The 22,429-nt window shown below is 37.4% G+C and overlaps 1 protein-coding gene across 3 annotated transcripts in view; it reads left to right on the plus strand.

Annotated features, from left to right (window-relative positions):
* The window catches only part of SYT1 (synaptotagmin 1), a 547,301-nt gene that overhangs the window by 440,611 nt on the left and 84,261 nt on the right, over positions 1–22,429 (plus strand). For all 3 annotated transcript variants that reach the window (XM_059186404.1, XM_059186406.1, XM_059186405.1), the window contains one exon: positions 8,967–9,084. In XM_059186404.1, the coding sequence (XP_059042387.1) occupies positions 8,967–9,084 (118 nt within the window). The remainder of the gene's footprint in view (positions 1–8,966; positions 9,085–22,429) is intronic.

The raw sequence follows: 22,429 nt of genomic DNA on the forward strand, positions 1-22,429 counted from the left end.
AGGGACAGTGATTGTCACTAATTCACTCAAGAAGTCTGGCTCGGGAAAGGAACAGAGGAATGAGGCATTATCTAGAGAAGAAGGTGGTTGAAATGGGATTTTTGTTAAAATATAGTAGTATTTGCTGTTTGATGAGCCAGATACTCATAACTTTATTATGTTTATTTTGCCCATTGATTATTGTATGCTTTACTATGTCCTGGTACCTGTGTAGGAGATGTCCCATAAGTATCTGTTGAATGAACAGTACCTGTAGATAAATGCCCACATCTCAGTCTACTGCTCTTTTCCCTCTTCTGTAACGTACTTTGCTGTTACTTATTTTTAATAGGCATTTTGATTTTCTACTTTCATCATTCTTATTTTGATCTGGTCAAAATACCTGTTTCTGTTGTATCTAATAGGACTACAAGTGTAAATAAAGTACATCTCCAATTGACAATAAATATATTAAGAAGAAATTTTGAAGATCTAAATCATAAAGCAGATATATTTAATTGTATGAATTTTACATTTGTAGAAACTTGGTCACTTGTTTTGGGCGTTTTGTAACATTTGTAACTTGGTTTAAGCGGTTACAGGACTTTGCAGGTACATCCTTGTGTCTAGAAGCTTTTTGCCTTCTTCTTCACGTGGTTCACACAGATTTTTCCTGTTGACCTTCATATCTCAGCTCAGGCACTTGCTACCCCAGGACATTTACTTATCACACCCCATACATACATACTGGCTCTGATTGAAATGGGAGAGCTAGATGACTTGTTTTAAAGCTAGATTTGCATGGCAAGCCCATAAGTTTTACAAAGAATGTGCATTTGGGTGGCCAGAGAAATTGATGATGATTATTGGGGATAAAAATCTCCAATTAAAGTATCCCCCCCTTAGTTCTGTCACTAGACCCTAGGAAGTTCCAACCTTCTCTTTACTCCTATAGCATTGGTGGCATCTCTATGGTATGATTGCTTGATTTTTTTTCCATCTAAATCTGTCACTCTACTTCTTTCAGAACTTTTAAAGTCCTCTTATTCATCTAAGTATTTGGAGTCTGGACTAGTAGTCTTATGGTAGAACCCATTTTTTTAAAATAAGAAATTAATAATTAAATTAATCCAGAGTTAATAGGTTATATAGTATCCCCTCATAAAGTAAGTATTCAAAGATATAACATACTGTCTCATTCACCTGAACAATTTACTGTGTATTTGTACACTAGGCCAGGTTCAGTCTTTTTAGCCTCAATACATCCACACCACCATTTCATACTGTGACCATCTGGACCATTAGATATAAGTACTGATTTGGCAGATAATTCAGTGGTATGAGTATAGTTGTGAGAACAAAATGAATTTGAAAGCTACTACCACCCAAAGGATGTATTTAAAGCTACTCTTATTAAGATGAGAAACTTGACATTATCCTTTTTATAACTGGAAATGTCCTAGTATTTTTATAAATGAAGAATATGCAAATCATCTGAATTTTCATTTTGAGATTTTGGGGCTGCCATTTTTTTTTTTTTAAGATTTTATTTATTTATTTGTCAGAGAGAGAGAGAGTGAGAGCGAGCACAGGCAGACAGAGTGGAAGGCAGAGGCAGAGGGAGAAGCAGGCTCCCTGCGGAGCAAGGAGCCCGATGTGGGACTCGATCCCAGGACGCTGGGATCATGACCTGAGCCGAAGGCAGCTGCTTAACCAACTGAGCCACCCAGGCGTCCCGGGGCTGCCATTTTTTAATTTGTCAACCTTTAAATAGACTCCCAACCTCAGAGAAAAACCCTCTACCCAGAGAAACTATCACCAATTTGACACATGGAAAAGTCTTAGGATTAACATAAATAGAATATGTCCTTGTAAAATGTCACAGCATTAAGTCAACTCAGTTACCTTTTTAAAACTCATTCAAGAGTACAGCATTTCCAACAAGCTTGTGAACTTAGCTCCATTTGCAAGGTCACAAAAGATGAACCCCTCTTTTCACATATAAAATGATGGATGGTGCTATAGAAGCCATCAAATAAATATTCATTTTAAGTCAAGCTTTTTATTTATCCATTGGAGATGACCTCTGTTCTAAAATATATATGTAATGCTTCTCAAAAAGGAAAGGCATTGCTGTGGTTGTCTATTAAATCATTAATTTTTGTCTACTCTATTCAGTGGCTGCTTTAAAAAATAACAGAATTATCAAGCTGCTCAGAACAAAGGTTCTTTCTGATTGTCAGCTCCATATTCTAAAAGCGCGGGTTAATTTCTCTGAATTTCACAGCTGGAACCTTCTTCACTAACTGGCAGTTTCTACCTAGTGATCAAGGCAATTGACTAAAATAAATTATACATAAACCTGAAATTCCTAATAGTAATAAGGCCCCTTCATGAGATAATCACACCAGCAGAAGTACTCATCTGTTGGCTGCAACTCTATAAGGTTTTGAAATTATCTTATAAAAACCACATTTCCAGGAATGTTTTCATTTCTAGTTCTGTGAAAGGGCTAACATGGCTACATCTATGGCACTAGGCACAAAGAAGGAGCTCCAAATATATTCATTAACTGACTCATTGATTAAACTGGATATACTGTTCATAAAGCACTAGAGTCCATGCTGTTTATAAAGCAAACAGTTGGCGAGGTACTGACTTCAAAAAACAATCAAGTTATTTATACTGCTAGTATTAAGAAAGCACATAATAATGGTTTATGAAGTACAATCTCTGCTCCCCTGGAATTTAGGATGAGGGAAACTCATATATGAAATAAATAGGGGGAAAAATGTCATCGCTAGGCACTATGCTGATGGCTATAAAGCAATCGTTAGCAGAAACCGACATTGGCTAGAATAGTAAGGGGGTACTTTGTTAACAATATAAACTTGGACTAAGGCTTAAAGGTCGGAGTAATTTTATTAGGCAGAAAGGACTAAAGACATTGCAGATGGATTTCCTGATTATGCAAAAATTTGGTGATGAAAAGGAATAGAACTCATGGAAATGTAGTAATAAATGCTTTGATGAACTACCTCCCACACACACACCAATCTTGCACCATCTGACTGCCTAGAGCATTGATGGCTGATGGCTCATAACTGGGGTCCTTCTTCTTAGCAGCACCCTCAGCAGAAGAGACTGCTGGTAAGATGTGAGGACAACCCACACCCAATGACTGGTAGATTCAGGAGCATAAAAATTTCATCTCTTTTAAGAATTCAGAACCTCTCTGATGAGCTATCCCAGCTCTAGAGCTCCCCATAAGATTGGCTGAGGCCTCTAGTAAGACTACATCACAGCCCAACTTTTCCAACTATACAGTCCTGCTCCCTGCACTCTCCCACAGGTGCTGATCTAAAGAACACTCCACTCCCACTTACAAATCTGAGTCTGCTTCCCTGGAGAACTTGACCTGTAGCAATAGAGTATAACGTGGGGACCAATCTGACTATATTTGATAGAAAGCAATTTACATGTATTCATTCAAGGGGCATATATGGACTTTGACTCTGTGCCAGCCACTATTCTAGGGCTTAGAACATAGAGAATGAGAAAAATATTTCTCTTCTCTTGTACACCTGATATTCTGGTGGGGAAAACCTAAACAAACTTAATGGAACTTTAAGTGATATGTGCTAGAATGAGAAAGAAGCAGAACAAAGGGACAGGTAGTGTGTATGCTTAGGAGCAGTTGGGGCTTTAGGTAGGATGGCTATATAAAAACTCTGAAGAAGTGATGTATGAACAGAAAGCTAAATAAACTAATGGGACAATCCATGATAGCATCTCGGAGAAGAATACTGTAGACAGAAGGAACAGCCAAGGCAAATGTCCTGAGGTAGAAGTGTGCCTGGCATGTCTTGAGGAGAGAAAAATCAGGAGCACAGTAGGAGGTAGGGAATCAGACATTAGGCCTTTTTGTGTAAGGAATTCAAATCATTCTAAGTCAAATGAGAAGACAAGGAAGGGCTGTAACTAGGACGGCCTCATGATCAGATTTCCATTTTAAAAGATCCTTCTGCCTGGAAGGTGAGAAGGAATCTAGAAAGGAGCAAGACTGGAAGCAGACAGGTTATTAGGAGGCTACTGTAGAGGTCTAAGTTAGCAATAAGAACTTGGGCTTAAGGTCATGAATCATAACAGTTTGCCTGGGGCTGAAGTTTCTCAGGGTATGTACAGAACATTTAGGGCTAAAACCAATAGTCTTCTGCAAATCAAGAAGGTTGGTCTCCCTATCTGTACCAGAGGGAAGGCCTTTAAGTAGAGAGTTGAGGTCAGATTCAAAATATATTCTGAAGGTTGAGCAGATAGTAAAGTAGAAGAAGAAGGTTTAAATAGTTAAGGCAGAGACAAAGTACAGAGCTTCTTCAAAGTCAGGAAAGTGGGTTTGGACTTTGAAGGATTAGCCTGGCATTGGTATATAGTCTATACCGGACTTTGGAAAGACTATGACTCATGAGATCTTTCATCAGACTGCTGCAAAAAAAAAAAAGATGACAGAAATGTTCAGAGCGGGATCTCAAACACCATGGAGGCAGAAGGGATGACAGTGATGACAGCGAGAGCGACAGTGGCAAATATCCCAGCAGAGATGGAGGTCATATTGAAGGTAGAAGAGAGGAGGGTAGAGGTCATGTTGATAAGGATAGGGAAAAATTAAGTAAAATTTAAAAATCCATTTGAGAGACATTGACAAAGAAAGAAATGTCAAGATTTGTGGGCTGAAGGACTCAAGAAAAACAGAAGAAACACTAGTCCCTGGAAACGGATTACTTAGTGACACTAACCAAAAGGGATGTTGGAAAGAACAGGTCAGGGGGAAATCTGGTGAAGAACAACCATTTAGTTAGACGGCACGACTGTAAAGTGGGAGTGGAATATCGAAGTAGGTTGTCAGTTGCAGTATCCGTGTATCTTTCCAGATGGCGATCTGATAGTAAAGAAAACTCACTATTTTGAGTCAAAGGACCTTGCTGAGGTCCACAATGATATGGCTATGCAACCTCTGGGTCTTAAACTCTTCATGTCTAAAAGGGGCAAAACTGCTTCACAGGGCTGTTGTAGAAAAGACAAGACGCAATTGTCAAGGAGAAGTAAGGAGCTGAGATGCAGATTGGAGGGTCTTCTTTCTATGTCAGTTTTTCAGAACCACTTCTGTTCCCCATCACCATAACCTCACTAAAGAAATCTTTTTTTTTTTTTTTAAGATTTTATTTATTTATTTGACAGATAGAAATCACAAGCAGGCAGAGAGACAGGGAGAAGCAGGCTCCCCGCTGAGCAGAGAGCCCGATGCAGGGCTCCATCCCAGGACACTGGGATCATGACCTGAGCTGAAGGCAGAGGCTTTAACCTACTGAGCCACACAGGTTCCCCAAGAAATCTTTTTTTAAATGGAGAAAATCTTGGTTTCTTGAATTTTAAAGTAATACATAAAAACTCTTGGTATGTGAAAATTGTGAAATAAGAAGTTGATGTTAAACTCTCCACAAAACTCAAACCATTCCAGTTCTTCTGTGTAAGTGACAGGAGATAGAGTAAAACCTTCATACGCTAGAACAAGACTCCAGGAACAAGAGTACATCTCCATCTAATCACAGAAGTTCAGTGCTAGGTTTCATAGAGGATAAAAAACTACTTGCTTTCCCACAACTCATAATGATAGGAGTCCCCAGTCTAAGATTCTAAAGTAACAACACTTACTTAAAACATAAGCCTCAAACCTAAGTCTTATTTCAGCTGTGGCCAAATAGACCCCATCTTCAGGACGGGTCAGCAGAAGCACCGAATTCTGCCAGGCACGTACGTCTGAAGTACAGCCTCCCCATGATGCATATCCTGGCTCTTCTTCTTCACATGACCTTCAGATTCCCAGCCCATCCCCAACATATGAAAAACACATTGCCATCCTATTTGGAAATATCCTATATCAATTAATCTAGAGTCAAGCCAACATGCAGCAGAAGTCCCAATTCTGAAATTTTGTTTTAGAAAATTATTAAAGCCGTTTTTTAAAGAATTAGAAAAAGCATATATTTATATATTATTGAGATAGTGACAACAAAAAAATATATAACTAAAGGTTCATATGAATTAGACATTGCCTTTTCTTGAGAATGAGTTTCTATCTGCTTAATGCTGTAAAGAACACAAATTCCAGAACAGTGACTATCTTTCCAATGGAAGAGTTTCAAACACTGTAAAGTAACTCCAGTTGATTAGAATAAAAAGACATGCTCAATTTGGCATGTCAGTTACAATTTTATAGGCATATGAAATTTTATATATTCAAGTTCCTAAGCTCAGGAGTTAAAAGTAAATCTGAAAATAAGCAGTCTTCCAAGTTTTTCTTTCTCCTAAAATACCAATTTTGATCTATCCTCCCTCCTGCCACACACACACACACACACACACACACTCCTTCTTCCTCATCCCATAGCTTTATAATTACAAGTAACTTCACCTATTTCTCCTACCTGAGACATGGTAGGTTCAATCTCTAACTCCTCCTTCTAGAGAAGGGATAGAGATTATGCAAAATCTCAAAAAGTCCCTATATATCACAGAATTGAATGATAAAGTACTGGAAGAAAAGTAAGTTGTATTGTTTCTTCAAAAATAGGAGATGTCCTCAATTGAAGACTCTTATATAGAGAGGGGCCATTCAAAAGAACAGTCATATCTAAAATGCTTAACTAGAACAGTTAGAGTAACTTGGTTCTGAAACAGACGGAGTTCCCCAGGGAAGGTACTGTGGCAAAAAGACAGAACCCTGCAGAAAGAATCCTCTTCCTAGTGAATATTTTTGGACTACAATTTTGTTCATTTACATTTAAAGGTTCAGATGAATCTGTCCACACTTTGTATTAATTTCTATCATCTTGATTCCCATTCTGAATTTTCACAAAGACTAAGAAAAGGAATATATTCTACTAGATTCTCCTCACGTGTAAAGTCATAGGGAGTAAGTAGACACTTTGGGTGAATTTAGCACATATAACTATTATCTAAACTAATGGAAGGGAGATAGGACATAGATAATTCAAAACAGGGATATTTTCCAAATTTTTCACTTATTTATTTTTTGAGAATGCATGAAAAGTGATAAATCAGCCAAGGACCAGTCTTCAAGGAGTCATGGGGGAAAATGGAGACATGTGCACAATAAAACAAAAACAGTCTTAAGTGACATAAGAGATATATGGGTAAGAGGCTAGAAGGACTCAAGGAATCAAAGAACTGGGGGTTTTATAAACACATGTGGTGATGTTTTCAATAAAGCATTACTTAAGCAGAAAATCTATCCCTCTCCCTCTGCCCAACACACACATGGAATGATTACTTCTCACCTATGGATAAATCAGAAAAAGTAGATTTTTTATAAGATTTGAGAGGGGATGGGTAGAAGTATGGGGCAGTGGACAGGCAGAAGGAGGGGGGAGAGAGTGCCAAGAAGACTCCCCACTGAGCTCGGAGCCCTGAACCAGTCTGGACCCCATGACCCTGAGATCACAACCTGAGCCAAGACCAGAGTCAAACACTTAACCCACTGCAACACCCAGGCACCCCACACACTTTGCTTTGATGGACAGAATGAATACCCAGTAAAAGGAATTGTATTTCCTTAAGCAGTTAAATTACATCTTGGGCAATTACCTCCATACTGGAGACTCAGGCTGATTTAACACATACATGAAGTTGTAGATAAGACCAAATACAGTTTTAATAAGAGCATAAGAGGAAAAGGTCTTCTGTACCTATTCTTACATTAAGCCTATCTGCAGAAGTCAGATACAACCATCACCTTTAGAATCAGAATTTACTTTGTGGGGCAGGGTGGGGGCGCAGAGGGGAGAGCATGTCCTAAGAAGTAAACCCCAATTTGCCATATACCTAATTCCCTGTCTCAGAATTCCATGTAGATACCGCCAGCCTCCTGCCCATTCTCATGCTTATGTGAACTCAAATTCTCCTCATGTTGAATACTATGGTTCTTAATTCACATCCTAGAAAGTAAGACACTTAAAGGTATCATAACCCATAGTTCTTTCTGGGGAAAAAAAAAAGAAAGTCAAAGTTCTTTATACCATCACTTTAAACTTTGACTGAAATGTTCAGAAATGCCAGAGATACAGGGTTGGTGAATGTTCCTAGGACCTGAAATAGGATACCCCTGAAACAATGGGAGGGGGCTAGGACATGTGCTGTATTGCTGTATATTTCGCTTTTCTAACCTGTTCCTTTGATTTGTACAACTATTAGAATAAGGGGGAAAAGTTGAATCTCACTTGAAAGGAGTAAAACTGAAATGGCAAAACTTGTTATATGTTGCCTTTCACCTACTAGGAATTCAGAATTTCTCATTAATAATTCAGTCCAGGGGCACCCACCGGGCTCAGATGGTAGGGCACGTGACTCTTGATCTCAGGGTTGTGGGTTCAAGCCCCACATTGGGTGTAGATCTTACTTAAAAATAAAAGAGTTAAATCTTAAAAAAAAATCTTTTAAAAAAATTGAGTCAAATGCAAATACAAGTCCTTCTCCCAAAAACTAAGCATTAGACATAATCCTATTTGAAATGTAAAAAGACAGAAATTTAGGTAGGTTGATTCTACTAAAGGAGCATTAGACTCTTTTCAAATCTATTTAATAAAGATATGAAATTTTGCCAAGATCATTGCAGTGCTATTCAGAGTAGAGTTTCTAAAAAAAAGTCATCTCGGTCTCATTTCCTGAACTATTGAATTATGGATATATTTTGATGAATGATAAAGTATAGATGAGCTATTTAAAACCAAAATGGTTAAAATCACTCTTCATACCTCAGTGAATGAAAGACCACTGGGTAAACGCCAATGAACCTAAGAGCTTTCACATTCTAATTATCCTAACCCTCCTTGTGAAGAATTTGCAATGTGTGTGTACAAACTATATTCACCTTTATTCGAAAAGTTACTTATAGTCTCTTATTGGTTTCACAGCAAGAGAAATTGGGTGATATTTGCTTCTCCCTTCGCTATGTACCCACTGCCGGCAAGCTGACTGTTGTCATTCTGGAGGCAAAGAACCTGAAGAAGATGGACGTGGGTGGCTTATCTGGTAAGACTGTCATGTTTACTGGTTTGTTTTTTTTTTAATGCTCTTTCATCGTGGATACTACATGCATCGCACACATGCTGTGACTCCCCATTCCTTATTGATCACAGCTTCCTTCCCATGGAGAATGGAAGCGATCTCAAAATCCATCCCAACACAGTGCTCCAGAAGCTCCTCTCAATTTATTGGAACTATAAAAGATGAAATCTATTTTCCTGTTTCATACCCAGAGTAGCAATCATTAGTTCTACTGCACTGAAACCGGATTTTTTTTTTCTTCTGCTTCTCTTGCAAAAGGCAACGCCTATGACCATTTTGAATCTTTTTTCTGGGTGTTTTTTGTTTTTTGTTTTTTAATCAAAATTCATCCATGACATGAAACCAGAGTTTTAACTGAGACTTCTTTATTAGGTACTTGATAACCTAACAGTTTTTAGTAATACTGTTTTATTAAAGGTGCAGCATTTCAAATATAAGTAAACAAAATCTATTTGAGGGTGACTCCTCAAGGCAATGCATTTATTTCTACAGTCTATGATGGGGGTGGAGGAGACTTTTGGATTTTAAGTTCTATATAACCCAAACTTAGTTTAAAAAAAAAAGGTATACTCTTGCTCAAAAGCAAAGTCAACTGAAGGATTTCCACAATTGAATAGGATTTTTAAATTTTCTGTTCTGCATAATTATATTTTCAATTTTTTAGTAAAACATGAGAAATTTTCTTTATGTGCCACAAGTTCATCATGAATACACTATAGTTATCATTGTTTGTGGTTGTGGAATTAGAACCCACATTACTGGTTATTCAGTGCTTTCTATTGCAAACTTCAAAAAGTCACCCTAACGCAACCTGGTCATTTTATATTCTAAAGCATAACAGCTCAAAAATGCTAAAGGTGAGTTTCCACTTGCTAAACTACTAATTTGTCGACCAAATTCTCTTGGTATTTATTTCTCTTTATAAATAAGTTGCCTGGGGAAGCTGCACTAATTCATGTCACAGAGACCCCACTTAAAAGCTTACTGCTTTCATTGCTTAAAGAATAACAGAGCAAATTTAAAACAACAAGCAGTTTCCTCCAGAAATATTTTTTAAAAATCTAATGTGTGTAGTAGGGAAAATATATGTGTATATATGTATATGCCATACATACATATATACATATATACATATACAGTGGCACTGAACATCCCTAACACCAGATATGGCTTGAAAATAGTTTCTCACTGAAAGAACCTGGTACTTACTAGAGAAACGGGAGGTTCCGGGTATGGCACAGGAAGTTTACAAGCCTAGAACATCTCATCTAACCAGAAAGCGCGGAAGCTACCAAAGAATACGAGGGTCTTGTCAAAAGACTTGAAAACCACTAGCCAAAGATGTGATCACTTGAGCATTGGTAATCTAATAAATGCAGGGTATTCAAACCTAAAACAAAAGATCATTTAATGTACAGATAAATTCTCAGCTTTAAGGACAGTTCATTCCCAGATACTACTTAGTATCCTGAGGTAGGACCTCAGGCACCTTTGACCTTGCTTTCCTTTGGTTCAATGGTCATAACGTCTTTGTATTCTGCTGCTCATACTCCTCTCCCAACTCCCATGCCAACTATCACCTCATTACCTCTACCTAGTACTCCCCTAATCTTCCTTCCAATTCACTGTATTCCCTTTAACAGAGTTCCAGAGGCAGCTTAACCATGAAGCCAGTAAAACTCCAGGGTCCCTCATTTGTTTTGTCTTCTTCCAAGGTCCTAGAAATGCGTTCCCATGATCACTGATATTTCAGCCTCAATTTGTCAGTCACTGTCTGAGTCTCTGACTTTGCCACCATCATCCATCTCTTCTTGTTCAGCAGCATCTGAGTGGCTACAGGCATTTTTGAGATTTAGTTAAGGGAAGCTGGGTCTGGCAGAATAAATTTATGTAGCTTGTAATCACTTCCATGTGTAATTGGGTTATTGGTGGCTACCAGGGGAAGGAAGGGCTGCTGGGAGGACTCCTACCACCCACTGCACTGTCTCAGCACCGTGACATAAAAGGGGCAAGGCCAGAAGTCATATATGCTCTAGTACTCATTGTTTTCTAGGGTTGGTTTTTTTTTCTTGTTTATGTTCTTTTTTTCAAATATTAAACTCCATTTGCTAAAATGTCTAGATAATTGAACCAAAGTGGACTGTTTCACCAGGGTCTAAAGTTATATTAGTTTCAGGATCCACACACCCTGGGTCTACCCCTACATTGGAATTACCTGGGATGATTTTGTTTAATTATTAAATATTAAATAAGGATATTTCAAGACTCCTAATTCCAAGGACTCCATCCCCGTGTGAAGTTAAGTCAATCATTCAGTTCCACATAACACAGATCCCTCCAGACTATGTCCCACTGTATTTCAGTATTTTAACCAAATTGTATTTTGTATTTTAACCAAATTTAACCAGCACACAGTTCTTCAGACTATGTAATTTGCTGCTTCCATTTGTTGTTTAAATCATTTCCTTCACCTTGAATTCTTCCTTCCAACAATGCCCAGCTAAATGCTATCCATTCTTCAAGCCAAGCTTAAGTCTTATTTTTTTCCATCTGTTGAACAAATATATAGTGTTTTCCTCCTTTGTGTTAGGCATTGTTCTTAGACTAGATTTATATCAGTGGACAAAAGAGCCAAAAGACCCTGACCTTGTACACTTTACATCTTAATTTGGGGAGACAGAACCAATAAATAAGACAGAAGTAGGAGAAGAAATACTGGGGAGTAGTTTTAACTGTGGTGGTCAGAGAAAGCCACAACCTGAAAGAGGTGAGGAAACAAGCCATGGGCTGTCTAGAGAAAAGAACATTTGGGTGGAGGGATTTCATAAAGTCTTTTCTGACTCATCCCGACAGGACGCATCTTTTCTTTTTTTAAATGCCAACAGCAGTTTGTTTACACCCTTCAAACATCACGCTTCTCTCACTAGACTGTGCTCTGTATTTCTATCTCCCACAATGCCCTGACTGGTAGCACTGAACATAGCTGCTGAATGAATAATGAATTATTTACAGAAGAGCTATGGCCTGGAAAAACAAGTCTTGCATTTCAAATTTGTTTAACCTACTTACCATTAAAGTAACTTTAAGAACTTGGATGGTCTATCTCAAAGTAATTTAACCTATGTCTGAGACCAAAATTATATAATGAGATCATCCCAGGTAATTCAAATGTTTAACTACATTTGCTGGAAATGGCTAGTTAATTGGGTTAATTGGAACCAAAGTGGGTTGTTTTTACTAGGGTTGGAATCCCACTCCACCACTACCAGCAATTTGGCACTGGACAAATTATTTCGTTTTCTGAGCCTTAGTTGCATATCTATGAAGTGGAAGTAACAGGATTTTTTTTTTTTATAAATGTGTTGTGAGAAATAAAGCACAGGGTCTGGCACGCCTAAGTGCTCACTAAATATTCTTGTAATCATTTCTGTTACTTTATGAAATTTTGGGCTAAAAATGGAAAATGTGAAAGCAACCAATGAACAGTTTAACCAATTCTTGAGTGAATGGGAAAAAAAGAAAGGTTCATTTTATAAGACTGGCTGGTCACTTAAGACAAAAATGAGATCAGTAGACCTATGCTTTACATAGACCAAACAGTGAATTAAGACGAGGTATTCAATAAACCAGGAAATATTAGGGGAAAAAATGGAAAAAAAAAAAAAAACCTTTAATTTTTCTTACTACTCTATTGCAAGGTTTCTCTTCTACCGTGTAAATTCAAAATACATTGCATCAACATTTTACCTCTCTTATCTATCCATATAAGCAAATCACACAAATCCCAATCCTTCTTATAGGGACAAACTTGACTAGACCATTCACATGTCTACAGTAGACCTTTGTACTTACAAGCTTAATATTCCAATTCTCAAGTATTTGCAAGAAACAGCTAGAGTTTCTGAATCTAGCTATTTGTATTGAAACTTACAGGTTTCAAGGCTGTTCTTCAGGAATAAGTTTGTAGAGTAGAAAATGAGTTGGGTTTCTTTTTGTCCTATATTTGGAAATGGGAATGGAAAATCAAGCCGTCTGCCTAGTAACCACTTCTCGGTATCCTCACAGCCTTTTATACATCTGTGTGCTTGGAGTAAATTTCTCTTCAAATAATTATCTTTTTGTGAAAACTGAGGAAGAATATGAACAGTGTCTTAGTCCAGTTAGGCTACTATAACACTATCAAAAACTGGGTGCCTTAAATGGAAATTTATTTCTCATAGTCCAAGATCAAGGCACCAGCAGGTTCCATGTCTCGTGAGAAACTGCTTCTTGGTTTATAGCCGCTGTCTTATTTTTGAGTCTTCACAAGGCAAAGGAAGCAAGGGAGCTTCCTGGGATCCCTTTTTATAAGGACACTAATCCTTTTCATGAAGGCTCCACCCTCACAACCTAATCTCGCCTTCCAAGGGTCCCACCTCCAAATACCATCATATCAGGGATTTGGTTTCAACATGGGAATTTTAGGAGAATGCTAACATTCAGTCTACAGCATAGAAGTCTAAGAAACTGATGACATTAAAAAAGTTGAAGATTGTCAAAGGTGTGAGGTTGTAGGTCTTGTATTTTTGAGCTGTTTACTTTATAACATTCAAATCTATACCTGTGCAGACTTATAAGTTACTCTCAAAGAGTAAATACCTTGCTTCTAACTGAATCCCTTGCACCGGTTTATGTTACAACTGCTTTCCTCACTTTTTGTTTTGGTTGGTCGGGTTTTTGTTTGTTTTCTGTGTGTGTGTGTGTGTGTGTGTGTGTGTGTGTGTTTGGAGGGGGTCTGTCATACCAGAAATTAAGTCTTAAATTTAAGACTTCTAGGTACAGCTTCAGTGAGAATGTTCAAGACTAAGTTCATGTGGGCTTTATATCACAAATAAAATTTTTTTTAGGTCTTCTAACCTAAGAATAGAGCTGTTTGAAGAAAAAAAGACCAAACTTCTTATTGAGCAAAATGGACTGGAATAGAGCTTTTAAATTTCAGTTAGGTTGAAGCTTTTCAACCTAAATCTAAAAAGAAAATTTTTAACTCTTAAGTCATTATAATCTAGCTATAGAACATTTTCTAGTTTAGAAATCCTTTAACTTGGTTTTTTCATGTGGGTCTCATGATAGACCTGTGAGGTAATTTCTGAACATAATATTTTCAGAAAATTGAAGCTTAAAGGCATTAGATAATGTGAATAAATCATTTTGCTTCATGCCTGATGCATAGAAGGTGTTCAATACTGGCAACTGCTGTTGACATTACTGATATTCAAAGTGAGTCGCTTGTAGATGGTATAGCTGGTACTAAAGCCCGGATTCAGATTCTGAATGCAGAACGTCTCGAAGACCATTCCATTTCCCCTCTTCCCTGCAGCTGGCACATAGTCCTTTTGAGATTTTTGCAAGTGGTTTGTACAGCCAGGAACCATGGCAAATATACAAGAGTAAGAAGTTTGTCTATCCTGCCTCTTTGATTTGGGTTGTAGTCACCTAAGTTGTGAAGAGAACCACAAAAGCCCATCAAGCATGCCAACAAGAAGGTGCTGGGAAAATATATACGCAGGACTGAAGTCATAAACACGTATTCCAGCAGTCTCCTGAAAGTCAAGGGGCTAAGAAGCAGCCATGAGATGGGATCAGGTCAGACGTCCTGAGGGGATGTCTGGGACAAATGTAGCTGAAATGTAGTTGAAAGTGTTCTACCCCATCATCTTTCTTCTTTTCACTTTCTACCCCAGGCCCCACCCCTAGTCTTCTCCCTGGTCACCCCCATCCTGTCTTATCACTACAGAATTTACACTGTGCAAAGCAAAGAGTAGGGCTGTAGGAGCACTCCCCATCTAAAAGCATCTGGATGTCCCTCCAAAAAAAAAAAAAAAAATGGATGGGACAATGAAATTCACAAATGGCAGCAATACTTAAGGGAGATAAGGAAAAAAGCAGACTCGTGGTGATAGAGATGGTGGTAGAGTTACCATCCCCATGTAGCAGACTGCCAGGATGTGGTTGAGCCAACCAAACCTAAGCTAGTAAGATTTACCCTGCACACACACAATGTTAATTGTGTGATTAATGTGATTAATCAATTGTGTGTTAATGTTAATTGTGTGTGTGCGCAGGGTAAATCTTACTAGCTTAGATATGTTAAGATATGATTTTTAAGTTGCTCATACCTATGTCTTCTCATTTCTCCTGTTCTAGAAATAGAATTTGGAAAAGAGAGCCAATTTAAATATTTGAAGTTACCTAGGAAAAAGCAACTGCGCAACCTCAGGGAAACACTAGACTCCACCTAAAACCATGCATGAGCAGAGGCAGCTCATTATTTCAGGCACAGGTAGTAGGTAGACAGAATATCACATCACATAAAGATAGGGTATCCTACCTACATAAGAATCACCCCATTATACATTGTAAAATTTAAGATGTCAGAGACTACCTCAGACCAAGCTATAACTGAATATAAAGGGAGTGGGAACCTAGAAATTATATTTTAAAAGTCCCCCATGTTATTCTTATGCATCTTAAATTTGAAAACAATACTTTATAGAAAGTATATAGAGTGTTAGCTGAAGTCAGGGAGGAAATCATATTGTAGTATACCAGTGTATTAAATCAATATATTGTATACCTTTAACAATGTTATATCTCAACTATATCACAAGAAAAAAAATTTAAAAGAGCTCTACTTAGAAGCTTAAATGTTATATCATAATATTAGCTGAGGTCCAGGTCAGCTTAATTCCAATTTAGAATTTTTCTTTGGTCAGTGATATAGAATACATCCTTTGCCTTATATAATGGAATTTCCTTAAATAAGAAGTTCTATTTATTTTGTCAACCCAGTATACTCTTTCTTGAGAAATAACCTTGTCCACAGAATCTAAATGATGTCTTCCTCAGTCCCTCCTACTGAAAGACAAAAACAGTAGGTTGTTCCTTGATACATTCATGACCATGATCCTTATCTGTCTTTCCATCAGTACTGAAAGCATGACAAAGGAAACCACTCTGAGCTCAAGTGATTTGAGCTAAAAGCCACTAGGCTGGGAGCTGAGCCAATAAATAAAGTAGCAAAAACTTATTTGAGCCGATTAGATAGGGATATACAAATTAATTGGCCATGATATCAGGGTCAAGCAATAATATGCAAATAAACTAGCATCTTGAGCTAACAGGACAGGAATATGCATAATAAGTTGGCTGTGATGTCAGAAGTCTTCATCGTAATTCTAGGCTTGACAGTTACATTATAAAATTCCATGACACTTCAAGATGCTTAGTTATATTGATAAAATAATCTGAATCCCTATATGTGAACAAATTGATCTAAAAAGAAAAAAGAATGACATATCTTTAAACTGGATCATCTTAGAAATTGAGTTATTAAAAAGGGTTATATCAAAGCTTAATGCCAGTTGAGATGCAAGCACAGTTACCACAGAATGGACAGAGATGCTATGTCTGAAGGATGAACAGTGGTTTTGATGAAATGATAAGACCAGATTTGGAGTGTGGGCTAGATTTGAAATCAAGAAATGAGTGATAGGATGAAATGTATTAGTTCAGAACAATTAACACAAAAATGCCTAAATAAGTCCATTAGCCTCAGGTGCATCTCCAATCATTCAACAAATACCATTTCAATACCCATTCTGTGCCAAGCAGTATGCTTATCCTTGTTTACACAAGTAAGAATAACAGGGACACTTGCATAGAACAATGTGAGCTGGATACTGTTCTAAACACTTTATATGTCTTAACTGATTGAATCCCCATTACAACACTAAAAGGTAGATAATATTTTTAATGTTATTCTATTGATGGAACCAGAGAGGTAAATAATTTTCCCAAGGTCACAGAATTAATTTTTGGCAGAATTAGGACGTCAACCCAAGCAGTCTTCAGACTTCATGAATAAAACATGACTTCTAAGTTCTTATCCTTTCTCACCAGATTCAACCTGGGCAACAGATGGCTGACTACATGCTGCACTTTGAGGGCTGGCCAAGAATTCTACCCAATTCCAATAGTTCTTTGAAACCCAAACTAAAATTTCATCATGGAAACCACTAATATAAAATGAGTTGGTTGACTAAGTTTTTGGTTACTTGGACACCAAAGACAGGGTCGATGAGTCCCTAAGATCGGACAACAAATATTAACAGCTTTCTGGGTTGAAAGGACAATCTCCATTTCTTTCTTATGTACAGATCTGTTATTTTAGTGATTGAGTCTTCCCACACTAAAGATGAAATAAAAAAACAGGATAGCTTCAACTATTTCACTGGTAGAGGTGTAGGGATGTTACTAAGACTTTATGGAAGACGGTCTAAGGGAGTTGAATGCATAGGTGGGAGAAAAAACTGAGTAGGAGGCAAGTTTTTTTAGATTTTATCAAGAATTGATTCTGGAAGACAGTGTGTAATATTACTGGGAGACTGGGGCAATATGATTTTATGATATAAATCTTACTACCCCTTGTCAAGTGCCACGGACTCTGGAAGTCAAAAATCACTTTTAAATAACCCCAAAGAAATTAGAATTGCAATTGACAACTTACCAAGAAAATAGAGCTCAGATGAAAAATGTTACTAAGAAAAACCTGCAGATGGAGAAGTGGAAGTAGTAAGTTCCAAAAAGGTTTGTTCTAAGACATTTATACCAGTTACCTTGAAACTCTCCATTTTGAAGGTAACAGAAAGCTTTCCAGTCATTGAAAGCCAAGTTCAGAGGATAAATGAGAAGATTTTGCTAGGCTGAGTAAGCCAAAAAAAGGTAGATGAGCTTCATGATGGGTAAGCTTAGAAATAAGGTCGTTAAAGAAAAAGAACAAAAAAAATCAAATTAGTAGAAAATTAGAAAATTAGGGTCAATAATAAAACAAGAAAAAAAGTCACAGAACCATCTACTGAAGACATTCACCAAGTACATGGCTACAATCAGACAGGCGTGGCATTGTCATGGAATTATTATAAGTACAAGAGGGGGGAAAGTGCCCTTTGTCTCAGACTAAAATTCACCCTTGTGTGGAATACATTTAGTTATGAACACCCACCTCAGGAAAAATATGGATGGTGTTAGATGACCAGCTGCCACAGGAAGTGGCTAAAACAGAGGGATGAAGGGGGTGTGTGAGGACAGGCTTAGAAGATTGGGTCTTTGTAGTCTGGGAAAGGAAAGCTGAGCAGACATGTGATTAAAGTCTGAAAATCATGACAGGTAAGCTAGGGTAATACGCCCCTGTTATCACAGCCTGCAATACTAGAATTAGCAAGTGACCTTGATGTTTGAAAGAGAATACATAAAAGGAGGGCCATTCAGAATGACCTCAAAGGTACCTTTCTACTTAAAAATTCTTTGTCAAATTTTCTTTGCAGTTGGGTAGTAAAAACTTGTTACTCTAGGAGATGGAATAGGTTGAGCTAAATGTATGTTTATACATTTTTATACATGTTTTGAGATACAGACTTAAAAGGGGACATCTCTAAATCTTTATTTTCTGGTGTCTCATAGGACTCCCATGCTTTTCCTGGGTAACCATCAGAAAAAGATCCCCAAAGCTGCGTATCTCAGTAATCCAACCCAGAATGACTACTTTTGCATCCCTGATTTGGCTATTCTACCCTCTGCTCTCCAGTCACTATCCAAAGACAGAAATAGGGAAGGTTAGAATTGGAGCAGGTAATTGTGTTACCAGGATTAAAACCCCCAAATATTCCTGTTTTTAAAACTACATTTGGTGAGCCTCAAGAGGTTTGATTATCTACATCTAATAGGGCTTTTCAAATAAAACTATTAAAAATATATAGCAAACATCTATGCCATTTTTCTCTTTTATGAGGCTACAAGATTCTTTTTAGGCCTACAACAGGTGACAAAAATGGAAAATACTATCAAGTCTTAAACAATGGCAACAACGTTCAAAGAAATAAACCGCAAAAACAACCGTTAAAAAAGACTGTACTCGATTCTCTTGGAACTGAAAAGGACTATAATATACTATTTGTACATCATTCCTTAATCCCATGTTCCTGCTCTCCACTAAAAATTTATCACTCTATTTTCCTCCATAGTCTTGCCACCTGCTGTACAATGAGCTACTTGGGGAGAGCAGAGATGGCTTCTACTTAATGTTTGCCTTCTCTGAGGCCCTAACCCTCATGTCAGGGTAACAGACCTCAATATTCTCCACCTCGACAACCAGTTAGGAACTTGACAGTTCTGCCAATCTAACAGGTTACTTTGTCCTCATCTTGTAACTGATCTGACTTAACTGTTTTTACTTAATGAAACTCTCTTGGCCTTACATACAAGTCATATAACAGAAATAGCTAATAAAATCAGAATAAACAAAATGTAATTTTTGAAATTACCTCAAATGTCATTTTCACATTTTCCTCCTTCATTCTTTCATCCTCTTTAGTGAACCAAAAAAGAAACAAACAAACAGACTATCTCGGGGGAATAAAGGAAGAGTGACCCAAAAACGTACGCATTACTATAGTTATTCCTCAATGACACTCATAAAGGCATTTTCCAGTGAAGACAAAAATGGTCCACTAGTCACATCTTTTGCCCAGCATGAACAGATAAAGCAATGATTCATCATCTTACTTGTTCATTGCTTCACAGACTAACTCCTTATGAAAAGAGTCAAGAAACCATAGCCACTGGTTGCCTTTTTGCATTGCTAATGACCTAACTTTTGTTATTCATCATTTTTAGTGCTCCCTGGAAAACCAGGAAGCTTCTTACAACTTTTTCTTCTACAAATAAATGATTATAGGTGTTTATTTAGGGAATTAAGTTTTTAACTTGAAAATATGAAATAGTATTTAATATCCTCAGTAACTGCTTTTACCCACAACTAAAGCAACCCAGATGACTGACAAACGCATAGATTTCAAACTGACTTCAGCCAACAACATGACAGGGTAATTGTCCCCCATGAACGGAAAAAGCTCTGAATGCATATTAAGTGACAACATACTTGCAGAATACATATACATAGGGAACTGAGATTTTGTAGTTATCTACCAATATTACAGCTGCCATTTGTTCATAACAACTTTCATATCCTAATTAAGGAAACAAACCCTTTCACAGAGAGTACTGTTATAGTATTTCCCTCGATTTTTAGTTTTAAAGTTAAAGAAAAGCTTAAGCGGAGCACATGGGTGGCTCAGTCCCTTAAGCGTCTTCCTTTAGCTCAGTTCCTGGTCCTAGGGTCCGGGGATCAAGCCAGGCTCCCTGTTGCCGGTGGGGAGTCTGCTTCTCCCTCTCTCTGCCCTTTCCCCTGCTCATGATCGCTCTCTACCTCTCTCAAATAAATAAGAAAAGTTTAAGAAGTTAAAACAACCTATAATCCTACCACTTTAATATGTGAGTTAAAGGACCAACTAGTCTTTCCAATCCCTTCCCATTCAAAGATAGTTAATTTCCTCAAGGAAACAATTTGAAATTTCTTTTTTTTTTTTTTTTTTTTTTTTTTTTTTTTTTTTTTTTTATTTATTTGTCAGAGAGAGCGAGCGAGAGTGAGCACAGGCAGATAGAGTGGAAGGCAGAGTCAGACTGAGAAGCAGGCTCCCTGCGGAGCAAGGAGCCCGATGTGGGACTCGATCCCAGGACGCTGGGATCATGACCTGAGCCGAAGGCAGCTGCTTAACCAACTGAGCCACCCAGGCGTCCCCAATTTGAAATTTCTTATCCAGATTTCCTTTTCTGCTTTATATAAATTATACTCACATAAACACATGTGCATCTTACAAAAATGGGATTATATCAAACCATTCTGTAATATAGAATAGAGATCCTTCAGGATCAGTATGTAGAAATGTACCACTACTTCCCTTAATTGCTTTGCATCCCTTTGTTTGGCTAGATCAGGGTATACTTCGTAATCCCCTTATAATATGAGGAAAATTACTTAACTTCAAAGGATGTGCAGAACTTTAAAGAGAAGAAGAATATTCTCCTGGATAGGAATATGATGTCAGTTCCTCCCGAGTTAATATCAAACACCATAAATGAAGGTAGGACACGTAACTTTTTTGGAAGAAAGCAGATAAGGCATCAATATCCTTGTAATGCAAAGAGGTCCAATGGGGGAGAAACTGGGAGAAATTCCCCATTTTTTAAAAACTTTCCTGAAATTTTCTTGCTGCTGCTTCTACTACTACTGGCTCCTTTTGCCAAAAGCTACAATATTACATTTTTATACAGTCTCATCATGCCTCTAAATAAGAAAGGATTTTAAAGTAAGATGTAATTACCCTCAGTTCAAAACCTAAAAATGTGTTGCTTAAAAAGACAACCTCAATTGATTGCAAAGAGTACAAAAAATAAGTCAGGTCATTAGCTTGTAGATTTTCAGATTTTCATCAGCTATCTTTGCAAGAGTTTGAATCCATTAAAACACTCAATTCAGTGGCATTATTTTGATACCAACTTGAAAGTATCTGAGTCACTAAAAGTGAAAGTAAAATGCAAAAGTCAAAACCAACATTTAAGAGAGTTTCTCAATTTCTACACTGTATAAAACTATTTAAACATTTGAAAGCTACATCTATTAAAAGTTGCAATTTAAAGCATATATTTAGAAAATACTCTAAAAAATACTCTTTAATTTTATAGTACCTTTTTTGCATGCAGTGAAAACATTATAAATGAAACTAGCCTAAAGAACTTATTATATTACAGCGAAGCTTTCATTTACTATAATTAGAAATCTATTTTAGTCTTAACTGAAAGGTGTGTTCATGTTTTATATGAGAATTTCACTAAAATGTTTAAAAAATAGTTTAGTGGCAGAGATTTTAAAAGAGGCAGTGAATGCTTATGAATTATGCAAGTCTGAACTTTCATTTTAATAACTTCATTAAAATATAAAAACCTTAAAAGCCTCCCAAAAGGAATTTAACTTTATAAAAATGCTTTATACATGCCCTGACCTTGCCAAAAGGCATGCCTAAGGCATGATTTACCCGTTATTACAGGGCAAAGCCTAATAATAAATACCTATCTGAAAATGCCAGCATCTGTCCTTGCCTGCTTGGCCTCCAACGGAGTTGCAAGTCAGCCATAAACAGACCCTCTCCTGTGAGACAGCAGGACACAGCAGACAGGGAACGGCAACCAGCATCGGAAAGTAGGATCCCAAGCCCTCCACCTTTCTGATCTTGTCTGTTCATCTATGCAGTTGGGGTATCCAGGAGAGCAATGAAGTAATGTCAGGTGGAAAAAGTTGGCAGTGTTGATTATTTCTAAGCAAAAGACAGTTCTGGCTTATCTAGTTTCTCATCATATCCTGGCTCCTAGAAAATAA

This window comes from Mustela lutreola, chromosome 8 (assembly GCF_030435805.1).
Source record: "Mustela lutreola isolate mMusLut2 chromosome 8, mMusLut2.pri, whole genome shotgun sequence".
Classification (NCBI taxonomy): domain Eukaryota; kingdom Metazoa; phylum Chordata; class Mammalia; order Carnivora; family Mustelidae; genus Mustela; species Mustela lutreola.